The sequence below is a fragment of the Myotis nattereri genome (genome assembly GCF_964212035.1).
Source record: "Myotis nattereri genome assembly, chromosome: X".
Taxonomy (NCBI): Eukaryota; Metazoa; Chordata; class Mammalia; order Chiroptera; family Vespertilionidae; genus Myotis; species Myotis nattereri.
The window spans coordinates 152,244,311-152,260,658 of record NC_138078.1 but is presented as its reverse complement, the minus strand read 5'-3'; the positions used below and the strand labels follow the sequence as shown (position 1 = coordinate 152,260,658).

At 43.9% G+C, this 16,348-nt stretch overlaps 1 protein-coding gene across 8 annotated transcripts in view; it reads right to left on the bottom strand.

Moving 5' to 3' along the window:
• CASK (calcium/calmodulin dependent serine protein kinase) overlaps positions 1-16,348 on the bottom strand; it is a gene marked incomplete at its 5' end in the record, with an annotated part of 281,999 nt that overhangs the window by 132,724 nt on the left and 132,927 nt on the right. For all 8 annotated transcript variants that reach the window (XM_081081818.1, XM_081081820.1, XM_081081821.1 and 5 more), the window contains 2 exons: positions 3,350-3,422; positions 9,914-9,991. In XM_081081818.1, coding sequence (XP_080937944.1) covers positions 3,350-3,422; positions 9,914-9,991 — 151 coding nt within the window. The remainder of the gene's footprint in view (positions 1-3,349; positions 3,423-9,913; positions 9,992-16,348) is intronic.

Genomic DNA, 16,348 nt, shown 5'->3' with positions numbered 1-16,348 from the left:
CTAAATTTTCTAAAAGGAATGAAACATTGCTCTTCTATTTTCCTTACTGAAGTATAAGGAAAGACAACTTTAATTACAAAAAGACAGAATCTACATACACATGAAATCTACATCTGTTCAAGTCGTTGGCTAATATATCCGAATGTGAAGAAAAAGAGGCTGCTTTATTGGCAAAAATATTAACACATTGAGTGAAATGTGAACTCATTACCCATGTGACATGTATTGCTATTAAAGTTTTATTATGACCCCTACATTGGAAAACCCCTACAAGGTCCTGAATAAAACTACTTTGGGCTAAATTACCAACACTAATTATTTTAGCAAATCCTGTTGACGTGACCTTGAAAATGTACCCGGAATCTACCTTCTCACCACCTCCACTGCCGCCCTCCGGCACACTCCTGTTTGCTGGCTTCCCCGCTTGAGCCCCTATTCAATGTACTACCAACAAAGCAATGTACACTTGACCTTGAACAGCACAGGTTTGAGCTGCGTGGGTTCACTTCTATGTGGGATTTGTTTTTTCCAATAAATACAGTCGGTCCTCCTGTTTCCACAGGTTTTACATCTGGGGATTCACCCACCACGGATCGAAAACAGTTTGCACTCCCAACCGGCGCTTCCCAACTGTGCATTGAAAAATCTGTTTTCATCCCAGGGTTGGTCGAATCCGTGGATGCAAAGGGCTGACGGGAGAGCCAAGTTATCCTTGGATTTTTAAAATGTATTTTCATTGATGTCAGAGAGGAAGGGAGAGAGAGAGAGAAACATCAGTGATGAGAGAGCATCATGGATCGGCTGCCTCCTGCACGCCCCCCACTGGGGATTGAGCCTGCAACCTGGGCATGTGCCCTTGACCGGAATCAAACCCAGGGCCCTTCAGTTTGCAGGCCGACGCTCTATCCACTGAGCCACACTGGCCAGGGCTGACTTTGTCTTTTAATGGCCTTTTGACTAATAGAACGCAGGACACGACACAATGCCAACCTGGGGCCAAGGCTTCAAGAGGCCTGGCAACTCGCATTTATGAAGGGCCCACCAGCTCCCAGCTCTTCCAGGCACTTCAGCTGAGATACCAGAGGAGTGAGGCCTCCTGGCTACTGGCCTTGCTGGCCCCCAACAGCCTGTGGAACAGACTCAAAGAGGCCCCATCAAGCTCTGTCCAAATGGCACCATTTCTGAGCCAATACGTGATGGTTGTGTGAAGTCAGTAAGTTTTGGTTTGTGTTGATCCCTCCTGACACCATAATAGCTTTCGGGCTCCAGGCACAGTCTTCTGCGTAGAGCACACACCCAAACATTTGAATGAATCAATCAGAAGGTAACTGAGAAGGCCATGGCTAAGCAAAAGCTCACTATATTAGCTACCGAAAATATTACTGTGGAGCACGTTGTCACTCATTATTTATTTATTTATTACATGATGTGATGCTGATATAATTAGCTTTCAAGAACAGAATTCAAAATAAAGTTGCCTGCTGAGCAAAGGCATTTTTGACACAAGGTTATTATATGAGCTAAGAATCTGTTTTACCCATTTAAGTTTTCAAATGGTCATTTTTGTCTGGTATATGTTTTACACACTGTATACAAGGAGGTATATTTTCCTTTGTGTATATGTACTTATACTCACAAAACGCAAAAGAATAACAGGCATGCCACTGCCATTGACATCGATGAGAGAGGAACATCGATCAGCTGCCTCCTGCACACCCCCTACTGGGGATGTGCCCGCAACCAAGGTACATGCCCTTGACCGGAATCGAACCTGGGACCCTTCAGTCCGCAGGCCGATGCTCTATCCACTGAGCCACACCGGTCAGGGCTAAACCACTCTATTTTAAAAAATATACTGTTTACATAAAAATACTTACGTATCATTGGGTTGTTCAGTATTGACTGCTGATAAAAACAGTATCATTTTCCTATCGCTGCATTTAAAAAGCATGAATGATATTTCACAACTAATTTTACACTAATGTGGATTTTTTACATTTCTTCAATTTTTCTTTTTAAAAAATATATTTTTAATGATTTCAGAGAGGAAGAAAAAGGGAGAGAGAGATAGAAACATCCATAATGAGAGAGAATCATGGATCAGCTGCCTCCTGCACGCCCCACACTGGGGATGGAGCCCACAACCCGGGCCTGTGCCCTGACCAGGAATCGAACCCTGACCTCCTGGTTCACAGGTCAACATGCCGGCCGGGCTCCAGTGATTTCTCATTTGCTATTATAACATGCCACTACATTGTTTTGGAATCGCTTATGCTTTTTCTCAGCTTTTAACCACAAGAGTTTCAGTTAAAATTTCCCAAACACTGTAGAACATTTAAATCTACTTGATTTTCATAACCATTAAAATACATGGAAGAAGCCAGGCCCTTGATCATATATCTCGAGAGAAGGAGAGCACGTCTGTGGATGCTGTGGGTTAGAGAGAGAGGCAGTGACAACATACCCGGGCACTGCCGAGCCGGCGTGGCTCAGTGGTTGAGCGTCGACCTATGAATCAGGCAGTCAGGGACGTGCAGGAGGCAGCCAATCCATGATTCTCTCTCCTCATTGATGTTTCTCTCTCTCTCTCTCTCTCTCTCTCTCTCTCTCTCTCTCTCCCTCCCTCCCTCCCTCTCCCTTCCTCTCTGAAATCAATACAAATGTATTTTTTAATTTAAAAAATATATATTTTATTGATTTTTACAGAGAGGAAGGGAGAGGGATAGAGAGTTAGAATTATCGATGAGAGAGAAACATTGATCAGCTGCCTCCCGCACACCCCCCACTGGGGATGTGCCCGCAACCCAGGTACACGCCCTTGACCGGAATCGAACCTGGGATCCTTCAGTCCACAGGCTGACGCTCCATCCACTGAGCCAAACCAGCCAGGGCTTGTTGGATTTTTTAATTCCTCTCACCATACATGATAGCAAAAGAGGAGTAACAAAATTTTATTATTTTTATTTTTTAAATATATTTTTTTATTGATTTCTGAGAGGAAGGGAGAGGGAGAGAGAGAGAGAAACATCCATGATGAGAGAGAATCATGGATGGGCTGCTGCCTGTACACCCCTCACTGGGGACTGAACCCACAACCCAAGCATGTGCCCTTGAGCAGAATCGAATCCGGGACCCTCCAGTCCGTAGGCTGACACTCTATCCACTGAGCCACACCGGCTAGAGCAGGGATAACAAAATTTTAGAACGCATGTGCATTTTAACAAAAGTAAGGAAATGGAAATGATAAAAACTGCTGCTTGAGGAATGATACATGGCTCCATATGTAGAAAGCTGCTAAATAAGAAGATGAGAGAAATCATCGGAAACTTAAGTCAGTTTCTCTCCTTACCTTCACATCCCGGTGAATGATGTTGTTATCATGACAGTAGCGCAGGGCTTCCAGGATCTGTCTCATGTAATGACTGCAGAAAAACACAAGAAACATAAAGCTGTAAAACAGTTGCGCCTAGTTTGTGACTCCCACCCTCGTATTCGCTGCCCGTGGAGCCTGGCGTTTGAGTAAACAAGACCGCTGGGGTGTGAGGCCTAATGACGAGAGCTGGCAGACTCCTATGTTTAGGAGCCTTCTGAGGAAATCAGGTGTTCTTCTACCTGTTCTAAGATAGCGAAGTCAAAAGAATGTCACATAGTTCACAAGGAAAATAGCTTTGCAAACGAAAATTCAAGCTTAAGCCCGGCCGGTGTGGGTCAGTGGTTGGGCATCATCCTAGGAACCAGGAGGTCAGGGTTCAATTCCCGGTCAGGGCACAGGCCTGGGGTGCAGGCTCGATCCCCAGTGTGGGTCATGCAGGAGGCAGCTGATCTGTGATTCTCTCATCATGGATGTCTCTCTCTCTCTCTCTCTCTCTCTCTCTCCCTCTCAAATCAATAAAAATACATTTTAAAAGTCGCGTTGTGGTTGGGGCATCCTTGAACACAGCGCTTTGTACTGGGCCTAGGTCCCAGGAAGTTGGACTCCTCGCATGGCCAGCAGGGGTCAGCTAAGGCTCACCCCCCCCCCCCGCCCCCACCCGGGGCCCAGGAGGTGTTAGCACTTTGCAGAAAGGTCCTTAGAAGGGGGTGACAGGATCCTGCAGCAACAGGTGTGACAGGATGCGAGCACTGGTTCTGAGGACTCGATGCTGCTGCTGAACTGCTGGGCGTGAATATAAGCCGTGGGTCCCAGCACACCCAGCGGGGGGGCCTCCAGTGGGGGGCACTGAGCACAGGCAGGCAGGGATCTGACTCCCCCTTCATTCTGGAGTGCTCTGTCGTCCCAGTATTCTTTCTGAGCGTCCTTTCCACCTTCTCTTCCTCTGCAGTTCACTCCCTTCATATCTTTCTCGTTTCGCCCATTCTCCCTCGCCCTTTCTTATCTTCCCCTTGTCCTTCCCCAACCAGCCAGGACATAGAAATGCAATATCCTCCACATTATTTATTGAATCTCATTCTGTCTTTCCAGATCTGACCTTCCCCATCCTTTAAAAACACAATACTCATACATGACTGTGTGTGTGTGTGTGTGTGTGTGTGTGTGTGTATGTGCGTGCTTGTGACTTAAGACAAACAAAATCTCCCCACTCCTGCTTTAAATTTAAAAAGACTTTGCCGTCAAGTTCCTGCTTTGGTTGCTACTATCTAACCAAACTCGGATGGATGTCCCTCTATTTAGAATCCGCGTTATTTCATGGATTGCAATTGGTCAGAAGATTCCCTTTTCCAAAAGGTAGGAAAACCGACCCAGACTCGGTTCCTATACTTACCGTCTCCTCACAACTGGGCCCCCAGCAGAGCTAGGCCTGTGCTGACATGTTCCATCTGTCTTACTTTGCAAATGCACACCTACGGGGCTGTGGCCACATGCTCTCTGCCTGGGCCAGGGCAGCCGGCACTGAAGTTTCCATGTGAGCTAGGGGTTCTGAACTTGGGGTTCAAATCAGGCTCTGGGGGGTCTGTGGCCCCTGAAATGGCAGAAGCCACAAATGTGAAAGTGCTTGGTAAACTTGAAGCCATGCTGCAAAGGTGAAGTCATGATTATTACCACATTGTTATTATTGTTAAATTTAGTCAAATATCCTCTTTCCAAACCTAGGTAGCGTGGACACAGCTTACACTGCACTGTGGAGACTTTGAATATACGGTACTAAGACAGCTGCTCATATCTTTAGCTAAAGAAAATTCCTATCTCAAAGCCTCATTAAAAAAACCACCTTATGACCAGCTGGTGTGGCTCAGTGGTTGAGCATCGACCCATAACCCAGGAGGTCACGGTTCGATTCCCGGTCAGGGCACAGGCCCGGGTTGCAGGCTCGATCCCCAGTACAGGGCGTGCAGGAGGCAGCCACTGACCAATGATTCTCTTTCATCATCCCCCTCCCCCCCCCCTCTCTCTGGAATCAATAAAAACATTTAAAAACATCTCACTGAATGAGCACATTAAAATCTGAATATTGTACATAGCAGAATCTCGGGGTGTGTATTGGGGGGGGGGATTGCTTTCTCCCCAGAGAAAACAGACTGACACTGCTCTTTCTCCACCCTCCCGGTCATGACCTGGGGTGGCTCTACATATGAATAAAGAGAGAACTGAAATCCACCCACATGTTCTAGAGAGTTCCTGATTAAACCGAATCAGAGAGCTCCAGCTCATGAAGCGTCGTGGCGGCCTGTGCTTTCTGGATGTCATGCCAGCCCCCCAGCTCCCTGGGTTTACAATGGACAGGCGTCCTATTGCAAGCTCCCCTGTGCGTGACCCCACAGACCTCACGCAGAGACCTCACCCCTTCTGGGACACACGTGCATGTGGGATGCGGCGAGGGGGGACGTGGGAAGCGGCCCTGGAGGCCCAGACCTCCCTGCAAACTTTGTAAACAGGGGGCCAGTTCACTGTCCCTCAGACCGTTGGAGGGCCGGACTAATTCAGTGGTTCTCAGCCTTCCTCATGCCGCGGCCCTTTCATACAGCTCCTCATGTTGTGGTGACCCCCAGCCATCAAATTATTTTCGCTGCTACTTCATCACTGTCATGTTGCTACTGTTATGAATCGTCATGGAAATATCTGATATGCAGGATGTGTTTTCATTGTTACAAATTGAACATCATGAAAGCATAGTGATTCATCACAAAAACAATATGGAATTATATATGTGTTTTCCGACGGTCTTCGGCAGGGGTCCTCAAACTCCGGCCCGCGGGCCACATGCAAATACAAATATTGTATTTGTTCCCGTTTTGTTTTTTTACTTCAAAATAAGATATGTGCAGTGTGCATAGGAATTTGTTCATAGTTTTTTTTTTTAAACTATAGTCTGGCCTCCAACGGTCTGAGGGACAGTGAACTGGCCCCCTGTTTACAAAGTTTGAGGACCCCTGGTCTTAGGCGACCCCTGTGAAAGGGCTATTCGACCCCCAAAGGGGTCGCGACCCACAAGTTGGCGACCCACAGGTTGAGAGCCGCTGGTCTAATTGTTTAGGAAAGCTGGGCGCTCGGGAAGAAGAGCTCTCTGTTGGTAAGACTCTGATCCCTAAGTTGGTCCTGTATGAGAGCCTGCTCCACAGCCCAGCACCCCTGCAAGGACCGAGGCGCCCACTAACTGGGTTGTAAGGACTGAACACGGTTTGGTTTCAGCCCTGCTGTGGTGTTCCTCTCAAAGCTCAGCCGGGTGGGAAAAGCAACCCTATCAATTTGAGGACTTGGTGCCTCGACCTTGCAGCTGAGCTTCCCAGCCATGAGTCACAGAATCAAAGGAGAAGGAAGGTTAGAAGTCGTCTCACTTAACACTGTAACCGGAGGGAGGATCTGTGTGCCCTTGCTACCTGGTCACCGAGCCTCCGTAACAGGGAACATGCCTAATAGTGCGCTCTGAGGCTGCCCCCCACCTTCTGTCATTTTAGGAAGGGCTTTTATAAATTGAGTCAAAACTCTCTTTTTTGCTGTGTCACTCGTTGGTCCCAAAACTACTCTTTTCTGGTCCATTATGAAAAACTAGAGGCCCGGTACATGAATTCGTGCACCAGTGGGGTCCCTCGGCCTGGCCTGTGGGATCGGGCCGAAAATGGCTCTCTGACATCCCCTGAGAGGTCCCAGATTGCAAGAGGGCGCAGGCCAGGCCGAGGGACCCCACAGGTGCACAATCAGGGCCAGGGAGGGACACAGGAGGTTGGCCAGCTGGGGAGGGACTGCGGGAGGGCTCCAGGGCGTGTCCGGCCCATCTTGCTCAGTCCTGACCGGCCGGACCCCGCCAGCAAGCTAACCTACGGGTTGGAGCATCTGCCCCCTGGTGGTCAGTGCACATCATGGTGAGCAGCTGAGCGGCCTTGATTGGGTGAACGGACAACTGGACGACTGGACACTTAGCATATTAGGCTTTTATTATATAGGATTCCTTTCATGACATCACTTCAACAGCAAACATAGGTAGATTTTAAAACCAACAGGCTTTCATCTTGATGTGTATAAACTACCCTTTCTATAAATCCTGAGATTGGGAGAGACCGCAAGTCATTTCACTATATGACATCACCTCCACACACTACTATTCTCCCTATCCTGACATGTAGCCCAGTGACAGGGACAAGCATGAAGTTAAGGAAAAGCCATATGGATGGGCGGGAACAGAGTAAAAGTGGTCCTGGTTTAACGCCAACCCTGCCAACAGATGTGCCAGGGGCCCCGGTGTTATTGTGGCTCAAAAAGGAAAAGGTCGCCTTCCTCCATCGAGCTTCGCTATTTTATAAAATTGGCAATCAGAATTTTTAGTTTTTCCTATTTGATGCTGCTGTTGAAAGCTATCAACACGGGAAAGTACAAAAGGTAAGTTGCCTCCGATTCTTGAGAGTTTCACGTAGTCAAATAAAGTGGTTTACCACTATTGCCATAAGAAAAATTAAGATGGTGTTGACTATTTTGGTATTAAAAATGCTTTTGAGTTCCATAGCACAATAAAGAATGCAAATGTAAAGTTATGAAAAGAACGCAAAACAAAGACAAATGGAATTTAAAAAATGCTAGAATGTGTTTGAACGAGCATGGCATAAAAGCCAAGAGGACATTTAGCCTCAGTTCTATCATGAATATACATCAGGAGTATAAGGAAGTAATTATAATTTATATAAACTTCCACTTCCTTCTGGTCCCTAGCTCCAATAGCACAAAACAGCAGCTACCTCAAATTGAGTATATTCTTTATCTTGTGCTATAGCTATGGCTGCTCCATCTTCTGAGACTAGGGCACTTGCTCCTCAGGTAGGAGGAGGCAGAGCAATGAACTTGAAGAAAGTCAAGCCTCTCTGAGCTCCAAGTTGCATTAGGTAGTCTTCTAAGCCAGCGATTTTCAACCCTTTCCATCTGATGGCACACATAAACGAATTACTAAAATTCTGCGGCACATCAAAAAATATATTTTTTTGCTGATGTGACCAAAAAAATACATATCATTTTGATTCCTTCACACTGGATGGCTACTGTAGTGTTGGCTGTTGTCACTTTTTTATTTGACCATCTAAGGGAAAAGAGATCAGTGCCCCTGACGAAAGAGTCCTGTATTGCATGTTTCAAAAATTCTGGTGGCACGCTGGTTGAAAATCGCTGTTCTAAGCTGTTTCCAGCTATATCCATCCATGATGCCAAAATTATAAAAAGAATAATGGGGGGGGTGTTATAATCATTTAATGGTAACTGTTTCTTAGATGGTGGAAAGTTTTAAAAATCCGAATGAGTGTGAACCCTTCAACATATTATGCTTGGTGCCTGAGGAGGGATGCTGTCTGCTATTAAGGCAGGTAGCACATGTATTAAAAAGGCAACCCATCAGAGTGGTATTTACAATATGACTGTCACCAAAGCATATAAATTCTTACTCTGAATCTATAAACAAGTGGCCAATTGCATGGCTCCTGTGATTTTTCATATTTCCTCCTTATATTGAACCATTAGTTCTTTACAACAACTTCTCCACATAGAACAATGGTCGCTATTTGACTGGGATTACCACACACTGGCCTGAAGCAAGTACGTTCAACAGAAAAATTGTGCTTTTATTTCTGTTCCTTCTACTGTTCTGTGGTTTTTCTCAGAAGAACTGGTCACATACTAAGTTGCTATCACTAAAAGGCCAACCGAAAAACGAATGAGGCAACATCTGCCAAAATCCTCAAATCAAACATACAAACAAAAAGCCCAAGTTTAACTCCTGAGCTAGCAAATCCCTCCTTGTAGAAAAGTCATCAGAGGGGACAGGGGTTGGGGGGGGGGGAATGGGTGAAAGAGGGGAAGGGATTAAGAAGCACAAATAGGTGGTTACAAAATAGGAAATACAGTCACTAATACTGTAATAACCATGTGTGGTGCCAGGTGGGTACTGGAAATACCCCAGTATATGACTGTCCACCCACTAAGCTGTACACATGAAACCAATACAAAATAAAATTGAAAGAAAAAAGACATCAGAAATGGGAGAGTTGGCAGTATTGATGTGAAACTATAAACTCATATCTATATATATAAAAGCCCAGCGACCGAATGGCGGAACGACCAGAACAACTGGCGACCAGTCGCTATGATGTGCACTGACCACCAGGGGGAAGATGCTCAATGCAGGAGCTGCCCCTGGTGGTCAGTGTGCTCCCACTGTGGGCCGATCCCCGCAGGCCATGCCCCCCACCAGTGCATGAATCCGTGCACGGGGCCTCTAGTTAATAGATAAGTTCACTGTTCGGTCCTTTGCATGTCCAGTCACTATTCGGTTCCACTAACGCACATAAAACACGTATGTCCTTGTAGGAAAGAGTGGCAACATGCTCACCATCAGTTCAAAGAACAGGCCGCCTCATGCGAGTTTTTGCTGTTGTTTTTTTCTTATTTCTTTCTTTTACATTCACCTTGACCTCTGGGAAGTTGATACAAATTACATACCTGGCTACAGCTTCACTGTATACAAAACCAGCATCAGCTCGTTTTACGATTTCAAAGCACAGATCCGCTCCATCCATACTGCAGAGAAAAGGGAAAAAGAATGTCAGAAAAGAGGAGATTCCAGGATGCAAACACTGAAAGTGAATGCATTGGAACTAAGTTATTAGTTGACTTACAGCTAATGATTGATTGTAATAAATTAGTTAAATCTCTGTTCTTTCAAGGAAAAGAGACATAAATTGTAAAGGACATTATAAGCATCTTAACACTGAAAATCCACAGGGAAAGAAAGAGGAAAACAAGAAAATGGTAGCATCAAATAAGGTCTGAGAAATTCATATAAATTGTCTTTAGATTATCACAACAAGAAGTCTCAGGAGGGGCAATGCTGGGGATTATGGGAATATTTTTGAATCAAATTCTGAAATTATCTGTATCTAGGCAAGTCATGAAATATTCTCAAAATACAAGAATTCTAAAACATTTAGTCATAGTTATCAATACTAGATGGGAAGTCAAGCTATATACTGTGGAAGGAAAAAATAATTAGCTAATCCATAATTTATTTTTGTTCACACTTCCGTTACCAAAGTTAATTGCTACAAACATATTCTAACACAGTGATGTGTTGGTGACACAGTGTCACTTATCTTACCCCCAAACTTAAAATGGTTCTCTATTTCTTATCACATCAGTAAGGCCTCTTGCTATCTTGGCCACATGCTTCTGCATATATTGCTTCTCAAATTCAAAACCCATCTTAATTCAAGGTTCTATTCCCAATCCCACCTTCCCCCAAAAGTCCCCTAAATTATTACTAGCCACATTAAGCCCTTCTTTTGTTTAACTTCTTTAACAGCCCCATATAGCCCATATCATAACATTTAGAACTTCCATACAAACATACGTGTGTGTGTGTATGGAAGTTTTGCCAGATCATTACATATATAATGAAATTATCCAAATACTAATCGTTAGTTAACACTTTCATACTTTAAGGCTTATAAAGTGTTTTCAAATTCACTTCATTTATTCAGTTGCTCAGGCTCCAATATATCTTTCTGCAGGTATGATACTGAGGAAGCAGAACTTCCAGAAGGGAAATTAAAGGAACCAACTACTCATTACTATCACTAATAATTACTAGTGATAATAGTAACTAATCATCATTATGGATACTGCCATTTATCAAGCATCACGGGAAGCACCTCCTTGTTGTATCTCCCTTCCTTCTTACAATTACCCCATGAAGCCAGCATCCTTCTCATTCTCAAATCGTTTGCCTGAGTGAGTAGACAAGTGTGTGACAGGGACAGGATTCAAATCCCCGTCTATCGATGTTCAACGCTCTCCCATCATCTGGAGTTACACTCACTGGGTGTGCCAGGCCGCATGTCTCTCCACAGGAGGTCACACAGCCTTGAAGAGAAATTAGTGACCTGAAAGTTACATCAGATCGAAGCAGGGGGACACCAAACCGGGAAAATACAAAGTAAGCGAAAGGCACACAGGACTAGTGACAAGGTCAGTATATATTTTATTGAACTTTCAAAAGTGAAAGGAAAACGAAGCAGGAGCGATATTAAAAATAGAGTGCCTGATAATGACCCCCAAATAATTAAAGATACCAACCCACTTCTTTAAGAAGCCCAATAGACATCCAGCAAGGTAAAAGAAATCTCTAGGGCCCTAGCTGGTTTGGCTCAGTGGATGGAGCGTCGGCCTGTGGACTGGAGGGTCCCGGGTTCGATTCCGGTCAAGGGCATGTGCCTTGGTTGGGGGCACATCCCCAGTAGGGGGTGTGCAGGAGGCAGCTGATCGATGTTTCTAACTCTCTATATCTCTCTCCCTTCCTCTCTGTAAAAAATCAATAAAATATATTTAAAAAAAGAGAAAGAAATCTATAGCTACAGAGTACAGGAGAAAGGAATCTTAGATCAAAATAACTGCCAACCTAAAATTCCGTTTTCACCAAATAACTCTTGAGAAATTCTTTCAGATAAGGAAAGGAAACAAGAGAATTTGCCACCAGCATACCTGCCCCTAAAAAACACACAAAAGAGCAGTCCTCAGGTAGAAGGAAAATACAGTCAAAACTCAGCGATGCAGCAAGTCACGAACAACATGAAATGTGGTAAGTCTGCAGTCACGCACCACTTGATGGGAGTTTGTTCTGAGAAATAAGTTGGTAGGCAATTTCATAATTGTTCGCACATCACAGAGTCCACTTACACAAACCTGGATAACATAGCCGACTACACACCTCGGCTACAGGCATACCCTTGTGGCTGTCGATGAGTGTCAATGAACAATGATTGCATAAAACAACTATTTTTTCTCTCTCTGCAGAGAGAGACCATATAAAACAATAACTACTCTGAGAGAGAGAGAAGATTGATTTTAAATAAAAATACTGAACAACAAGAACATAAATCAGGAAGCATATTGCAATTTCTAGGACAACCACTGAGTCCTCTAATTTTTTAAAAAAGATGTTTTTATTGATTTCAGAGAGGAAGGGAGAGGGAGAGAGAGAGAAACATTCATGATGAGAGAGAATCATGGATCGGCTGCCTCCTGCACGCCCAACACTGGAGATGGAGCCTGCAACCCGGGCCTGTACCCCAGCCAGGAATCAAACCCTGACCTCCTGGCTCATAGGTCGACCACTGAGCCACGCCGGCCGGGCTCTAACTTTTAAAAAAATGTCCGGGCCCTTTTCTACTCTTATGATCATTGAGAGCCCCAAAGGGATTGTGTTTGTGTGGGTTTTAGCTATCGATATTTGCTGTGTTCAAAATTAAAATCCAGAAATGCGAGGACCATTTACTTTGAAACAACAATAATATAGCCATTATACATCAACAGAAATAATGTTTTTCACTTTTGAACAAGAATAGATACAGAGGCAGAGCTGCCTCAAACAGATTGTCAAACTGCAGCGGGAAGGCCGGGGAGGGTTGGGGGGCAGGAGGTAGGGGGGTAAGAGATCAACCGAAGGACTTGTATGCATGCATATAAGCATAACCAATGGACATAAGACACTGGGGGATAGGGGTGGCTAGGGGACTGTCAAGGGGGGGGAGGACACATATGTAATACCCTTTGTAATACTTTAAGCAATAAATTAAAAAAAAATGAAAAAAAAAGAAATAATGTTTTTCATGAAAAATAAGTATATATTTCAAAACAAAGTAATTTTGTTTTTATGTACAATAGTCTTTATTGCTTAATTGTTTGTAAGAGTTAAAAACATAGAAACAACTAAATGCCCACTAAAAAGGTAAAATGAAATAAATTTAGTGAGAAGAGTAACACTGTTTTGCATTTTGCAATTCTTCTTCACTTCTGGTTTAATAGAAGACAGATTCTCATTTCTGCTTATGCATTCCATTTGTTATTGGGTTGAAGTAAGTGAAGAAAACATGGCCTCAAGTAGACATATAACCAGAAGGAGGCATATTTTCACAGCCCTTGCAGATCTTTGTGAACATTCCTTGACACTACACTAAGACTCAAGAAGTGATGGTTTCTTTTCTCTCTTTTTTTTAAAAAAAACCTTCACCCAAGGATATTTTTTGCATTGATTTTTTTTTGAGTGCTGGGGAAGGAGGAGGAGAAGAAGGAGGGGAGGGAGGGTGTGTGAGAGAGAGAAACACTAATTTGAGAGAGACACATCGATTGGTTGCCTTCCACATGTGCCCTGACCAGGGCAGGGATAGAGCCTGCAACGGACGCATCTGCCCTTGACTGAAATAGAACTCAGGACCCTTCAGTGAGCAGGCCGGTACTCTAACCACTGAGCAAACCGACCAGGGTGGAAGTGGTAGTTTCTTAAAGGCAATTTGCTATGTGGAATCTGAAACCACACCAGTGAACTTTCTGTACTCTGTTACATTATAACCCACTAGTAGCCCTGCGCACGAATCCTTGCCTCAGCTGGCCACCCACCCACTGGCGCTGGTAGCTCTCCGCCCGCTGCCCTGCCCTCCTGTAGCTCTCAGCCACTGTAGATTGGTTGTGACGTTAGGGCGTCCTGGCTAATTTGCATATTCCTCCATTATTATCTTAGATTGTTCTGTCTTGTTCTTTGAATCGGTCTTTTACCTGTGCATGACTTTGTCAAATCGTGCCTTACTCATTTGAAAAATACAGTACTGGTCCACTGAGTTATGCAGATCTTCCAAATACTGACACATCTGATTATGCGCCATCAAAAACCTCGTCTGTTACATCACCACTGAGTGCCTCAGAGACATTCTTTAAGACCTGGGAAGCTGTTACGCTCGCGGTGCAGATCCAAGTTTTCCAAAATTCTAATTGTCACTTGAAACTCTGAATTTCATCCCTGGCAGCAACTACTGTGAGTGGATTCCCTTGAAGCAGCAGGCTCACTTCATCCATTTCTTACTGAATGTGTTCATTTTTTTGTTGTTAATCCTCACCCGAGGATATTTTTTCCACTGATATTTTAAAGAGTATGGGTGGGGGGGAAGAGAAAGGGAGGGAGAGAGAGAGAGAAACATCCATGTGAGAGAGACACATCGAATGGTTGCCTCCCACATGTGCTCTGGTTGGGGCAGGGAATCCAACTTACAACCCAGGGACGTGCCCTTGACTGGGAATCAAACCCAAGACCCTTCAGCGAGCTGATGCTCTAACCACTGAGCACACCAGCCAGGCCTAAAAAGTGTTCATTTTATTTTGTTAATTTTTTAAAATATATTTTTATTGATTCTAGAGAAGAAGTGAGAAGGAGAGAGAGATAGAAACATCACTGATGAGAATAATTGATTGGCTGCTTCCTGCACGCCCCCTACTGGGGATCAAGCCCACAACCCGGGCATGTGCCCCTGACTGGAATCAAACCTGGGACCCTTCAGTCCACAGGCCGACGCTCTATCCACTGAGCCACACCGGCCACGGCAAAATGTATTTATGTTAATTAAATGTCTGCCCCATACTCAAATCAGGGTAACCTGGCTTGTCTGTAGTCACTCTTTCAAGTAAAGACGATGTTACACACACACACACACACACACACACACACACACACACACACTCTGCTAGTTGAGCTTATAACTTAGTAAATCACATAAGTGCTTTCCTGGGATCCAGCGACATTTAAAGGACTGTAAGTACTCAGAGTATGTTTCCTAATCACAAGATAGTTATGTTAGAAATAAATGAACAAAATAACTCGAGACTCTCTAAATGCTTGAAATGGAGGGATGCATGCTAAATAAACTATGACTCAAAGGAGAAATTATCTGAAAAATTAGAAAATACTTCTAATAACGATAATGAAAACAGTACATCTCAAAACCTGTGTAGGACTGAGGCATGACGTTTCAGGGTTGGGGTGTTGTCATGATTAGACCAGCAAATATAGAGCTGGTTGAAAGGAGGGGGTGGGCATAAGTCAGTCTCTCTCTCTCTCTCTCTGTCTGTCTCTCTCTCTCTCTGTTGGATAAACTTTTCTTGAATTAGGTAATCCAATGTTGATGGAAAAAACACATCAATAGAACCTCTAGGGAGGGCAATTTTATAGTACTCGACAAAAGCCTTATGAATGTGCATGTCTTTTACCCCAATAATTTCATTCCCCAGGAAATAATCAGGGCTAATGACAGGGTGCACTGTAACTATTTATAATAGAGAGAAGTCAGAAACAACCTAAATGGCCAACAGAGGCTAATGGTTAAATAAATTGTGGTAAATCCACAGAGTAGACTATTATGCTGCCATTAAAATGATGCTCTAAAAGCCCGGCCGGTGTGGCTCAGTGGTTGAGTGTTGACCTATGAACCAGGAGGCCAGAGTTATATTCCCGGTCAGGGCACAGGCACAGGTTGTGGGCTCCATCCCCAGTGTGGGGCGTGCAGGAGGCAGCCGATCCATGGTTCTCTCTCATCATTGAGGTTTCTATATCTCCCTCTCCCTTCCTCTCTGAAATCAATAAAAATATATTTTAAAATGATGCTATAGAAGTAGATTTATTGATATAGAAAGATGTTCATATTACATTAGGATGTATAAACATGTAATATGCATATATGTGTGTGTGCAGATGCACTGAGTGGGTGGGTAGGACTGTGCTTGGATTTTTTTTACTCCCTACTTAAAAAAATGAACAGGTACTCCCACTTCGGTCATACTAAAAACAGTTCTAAATGTTAAACAACAAAATGCAAAAACACCCCTTAAAAATGCAGCTGAACAGTATTTACAAAGTAGTTTATATCCATACATTTGTTTTAAAGCTTTAGATTATTGAAGTAACAAAAATATCATGAATATTGATGTCAAATACTAAAAAATAAAAAAGCTAAAGCTAAAGATTCAATCAGGAGAAAAATTTAAAAAGAACAGCAAATTGTATCCAATGAAGATAGAGGGAAATAATAATGAGCAGAGATTAATGAAATGGAACTA